This window comes from Cetorhinus maximus, chromosome 20 (genome assembly GCF_964194155.1).
Source record: "Cetorhinus maximus chromosome 20, sCetMax3.hap1.1, whole genome shotgun sequence".
NCBI classification, from domain to species: domain Eukaryota; kingdom Metazoa; phylum Chordata; class Chondrichthyes; order Lamniformes; family Cetorhinidae; genus Cetorhinus; species Cetorhinus maximus.
The window spans coordinates 22526201-22531171 of NC_135898.1; the positions used below are offsets into that span (position 1 = coordinate 22526201).

The 4971-nt window shown below is 48.9% G+C and overlaps 1 protein-coding gene across 1 annotated transcript; it reads right to left on the bottom strand.

Annotated features, from left to right (window-relative positions):
- On the bottom strand, positions 1–4633 carry dusp2 (dual specificity phosphatase 2). Its single transcript, XM_078565730.1, has 5 exons — positions 4543–4633; positions 3454–3938; positions 2808–2926; positions 1989–2208; positions 1–1188 (listed from the first exon to the last, which is right to left on the bottom strand). Exons 2-5 carry the CDS (start codon positions 3827–3829, stop codon positions 974–976), a joined length of 930 nt encoding a protein of 309 aa, XP_078421856.1. The 5' UTR covers positions 3830–3938; positions 4543–4633; the 3' UTR covers positions 1–973.
- Positions 4634–4971: the final 338 nt, after the last annotated feature.

A 4971-nucleotide genomic window follows, 5' to 3' on the forward strand; every position in this document is an offset into this window, starting at 1 on the left:
AAATTTTCAAAACATTTTATTTGTCAATAGAATAAATAATGCATCTTAATAATGTTAATTACTTCTGACAGTTACTAAACAGGCATTTAAAAATATATATATATATAAAGTACTTTCCCTTCTGGAGGAAATTAGCAGGTAGGAGTTCCCTTAAAACAGAGATCAAGTCATATTGTCTGCTGTGTTCCGAGAGGAGGTTGCACAGTAAGAGCCCAGAGTGATTTTGATAGGTACAGTGACTTCAGCCTGAGGTGGGCTCTTCCCTCGCTCGGGAACTAAGCACTCAGTGCAGGACAGTGAGATGCCTCGTCCACAATGAGTCTTATGCGGCGGCAGAGGCTCTCTTGAGGTGGAGATGCTTCTTGGTCTGATTCTGGCTCAGGGTCGGCTTTCGAGAGTAAACATTGGCATGCTCCAGTCATCCAGGAGTTCACGCGAGGAAGAGCAGCATTCGTGGCTGGAGTCGCCTCCAGGAGGTTTATCCTTCGGGAATAGGCCTCGATCGGCCATCTCCAAAACTGACAAGGGCAACTGCGGCCAGGGCAAGGCATGGGCTGCATCAACTCACGCGCAAGGGCAGGTTTTGATCTACGATCTGCTACAGGCAGCCACCCTCCGCTGAGCGAATTGTCCCACGCACCGGGAGGTATCTTTGTGGGGATGTTAATGCATTGGTATTGAAGGTCAATACAATTGGCGGCCCCCACAACAGTGGCGCACCAGGATGGCGTGGACGTGAGTTGCTGCTTTTTCTCTTTTCCATGGCAATGGTTGGCCCAGATTTAAAGTCATGTGCCCTCAAGCTGGACGAGCAGACAGGGTAGCTCCAACAGGAAGCCGGGCATTGAGGCACTCCGCTGACACATTGCCTGGACCATCGCGTGTTTGGAGATGAGATGGAAGGGAACAGCTCGGAGGAGCGGAGGTACCCCTCATTCCCTTGGCTGGCACGGCAAAAACCAAGCTGGTCCCTTTAGTGGCACAGGACCTCGGTCTCAAACTGCAGCAGCTGCCCCATGAAGCCAAAGTTGGGTGAGATGACGCCGCGGCGCTGCTTGACAAAGTCGAAGGCTTCCTCCAGGCGGACGCGCTGCGTGCGGATCAGGTAGGCCATGCAGATGGTGGCAGACCTGGAGATGCCAGCCTGGCAGTGCACCAAGACCCGTCCACCGCTGTTCTTCACTGAATCTGACAAGCAAGCAGGAAAATCCCGTTAATATGTGGAGAAAGTGGGCACGTTGCAGTCTGAGTATCATCCTCACTCTAAATAATGGGAGGCAGTGGCCTAGTGGTGATGTCACTAGACTAGTAATCCAGAGGCCCAGGCTAATGCTCTGGGGACATGGGTTCAAATCCCACCATGGCAGCTGGTGGAATTTAAACTCAGTTAATAAATCTGGAATATAAACCTCATGAGACTATCATCAATTGTGGTTAAAAAACCCATCTGATTTTCTAATGCCCCTTTAGGGAAGGAAATCTGCTGTCCTTTACCCGGTCTGGCCTACATGTGACTCCAGACCCCACAGCAATGTGGTCGACTCTTAACTGCCCTCTGAAAAGGGCCTAGTGCTCAGTTGTATTCAAGAAGGTGGCCCATTTGGCACTTTCTCAGGGGCACTTAGGGATGGGCAACAAATGCTGGCCTTGCCAGTGACACACACATCCCGTGAAAAAGGTAATTCTACGATCAAGGAGTGGTGACAGGCTATGAGGAGCAAGGGTGAACCCTCGCGGGCCGAGCTCCTGGGCGAAGATGCCCGTCTTTGTCTCCTGTCTCACTAGCTGCGCCAAAAGGAGTTGGTGAGCACTGTGGCAAGGGACGGCCGAAAATCCTGATGTGGGGTCGGGGGGGAAGATATTACATGCCGGGAGAATGGCAGGGAGCCAGGCATCCATTCGGAGGACAATGAGGTTGTGGAAGACACATTCACCAGGCAGCGTAAGGAGACAATCAACCACCTCAAGATGACAAAATGGTTACTCACCAATGAAATCGATGGCTTCCCGAAACCAGGCACTGATGTCGGCCATGTGGCTGTCCTCCACTGGAATGACCTTGTACTGGAAGGCTCCCTCGAAGTAGTTGGGGCAATTAGAGGAGACATTGAGGAGCGTTGTGATTCCCAGTGACTGCAGGGTCTCTTTCTGGGAGGAGTGGTAGGCGCTGCCCAGATAGAGGAATGGCAGAATCTCCACAGGACCACCCTGAGGACAAAATAAAACAATCCGCCGCATTAGAAACAACCCAAACCGTGAGCCAAACTCACCGCGGCTGCAATAGCTGCAGCAGGGATGAGAGGGCCTCTCTCAATCCAAAGCAAGGGCATTAAATTCCAGCCACACGGGTGAACGTGGCATTTTGCGAGTGAAGTGAAGGAAGGCAGGGTTCCTTGCCAATATTGGAGCGCGTGAGGAATGTGAAAAAGAAAGATTTCCCTCGTCTAGAAGTTTTGTCATTGTCTCCAATTGTTCTCCAATAATCCACTCAGCCAGCAGAGGGGCAAGTTGGATTCAACCGAAGGAACATTGAGCGGCTAGGGTCTGAGAGGTGGCTAGAAACAGGTTCAGCTGTACCTTTCGAAAGGTGGGGGTGGGGGTGGAATGCAGAGATCCTCGAAAGGGAAATTTAAAAAGATGGCGAGGGTATGGGGGCAAGAGCGGGGCAGTGAGACGAACTGGAGTGCCCCTGGAAAGAGTCAGTGCAGACTCAAAGGGCTGAATGGCCTCCCTCTGTACTCTCCCCACCATCATAGCTGTCCTGGCCAGCTCCCCCTTCACTCTGACTCCCTCTGGAGGAGGCTCACCTGATCATACAGTGGTGTGCCCCTGGCGACCAAGGTAGGCACAGAGCCCCCCTGCGGGCATGGGCTGAGGTTCTCTACGCACATCTCGGGGAACAGCGAGTGGAAGGTCTCATAGCCTCCTGGAGGAGAGAGAGAGAGAGGGGTTAGAAAACTGAGTTTCACAAGTCACACCATCAGTAGCAAGTACAGCAAACAGGAGGGGCTGTGAGCAAGGCACTCAAACTCAAGATGTATTCACCCTAATCAGATTTTGGTGGGATTATTCTAGATTAACAGAGGGCAATTAACATTATTAACATCACCTTATTCACCAGGTGACTGCCTTGTTTTAAAATCCGTCAGTACTGTTCTCAAAACACTTTAACCAGGAATCAAAAAGCGAACAGGCCGGCATGGGATTAAAGAGGAGCAATAATATATACTTTAAACATTGATTTGAAACCTGGAAATTTACACTGGAAGTTTTGCAACAGTTTCACCAAAACATCAACATGCAGATTCATCTCAACTTATTTCAAAGCTGCACATGTTTTACAAGAAAGCGTTAGCCCAAGCCGGGCAAATGCACAGGAAATTGGAGCGTGGGTAATGTCTGAGTGTGGCTCCCCTCCTCCCTCCCTCCCCTCCTCTGTACCTTTGGCCTTACCTTTCAGGAAGCAGAGCTGGGTTATGCTGGTGTCCAGTTCAGCGTTGAGGGTGTTGAGGACGAGCCGGGCTGTGTTGTCCCGGGTGAGGGCAGCGAGGCTGGGGCTCCGCTCATCGAGGACCAGCACCTTGCGGTAGCGGCCACAGCTCAGGGCGGCCCGGAGGCTCTCCTCGGGCAGGATGCAGTCCAAGGCGATGGCTCCCTTCGACCTGCGTTTCACGATGGTGTTGCAGTACACATTGTGGGCACCCCCGATGTGGGAATCGTTGAAGCTCAAGAAGGAGCGACAGTCCAGCAGGAGAAAGCTGCCCCGCTCCTCCATCAGCAACTTCACCAAGCGGAGGCTGTCGATCTCCAGCGATTCTGTGGTCACCATAATAGTTGGGGCAAAACTGGCAGGAAAGGCTGAAAGAAATGTTGCTCTCTGTTCGACTCGGTGACAACCTTCCTCTTCTCCTCAGCGGCCAAGAGTGAAGCCCCTGTCTCTGTTTCCAAAAACAAAACAATTGTGGCGTTTAAAAAAATACCATTTAGAAATTGGTATAAAATCCCATTTACAACAGTCGATTAAATTAGAATTAACTTCTTAATATTCCAAAAACACCCGCACGATTTTTAGATTTCCTGATTACATTCAATTGCAGTGTGATTAAAGTTAATTCTCTGAATATTATTAACAAAAACAACTTATAGATTTTATCTTAGATTGAAAATCGATTGCAGTGTGATTGAATTAAAGTTAATTCTGTGAATATTATTAACAAAAACAACTTATAGATTTTATCTTAGATTAAAAATTGATTGCAGTGTGATTAAATTAAAGTAAATTTTCTGATTGTTATAGAAAAAACAATTTATAGATTTTATCTTAGATTGAAAATCGATTGCAGTGTGATTAAATTAAAGTTAATTTTCTGAATATTATAAAAAAACGACTTATAGATTTCATTTTAGATTGAAAATCGATTCCATTACCAACAGAACCCAACCGTGTCTGTTTTAATGGTTCAAATATGAGCAAAAACTGCAATTTTTTCCAATTGACGTTGGCTTGTGTGATTGAATTAGATTAAAGTCTGCAATACTTACATTCAGTATTGGGAGAAGAATTAGCAGTTGGGGCGCTGGGGATTAAATCCACTTCAATCCTTTAGCTTCAGTTCAGAGCTGCGGGACACACTTACCGCTTGTCACTTTAATAGCAGCCGAAGCCGGAAGCCCCGCTGGGAGCTGCCTTATTAGGGCATTGACGTCACGGGGAGTACCTCCCCCTCCTGTCCAAATTAGGAGGCATGTCGTCACCGCACGTGGGCCTAGGAAACACCCCGCCCTAGCCAATGACGTGTTGGGGACCGTGGGAGGCGTGGCCACAGGCTACATCACCACTGGGCATTGGGTAAAGTCCCCAGTGAAGAACAAAGGCTTTATTTTACCAGGAGGATTGCCCCTCTCCTGCCCCTTCACCCTCCTTCTCAGAATGACTAGGGTGGGGAATTTGCTCGTGACACTCTCTTCCCA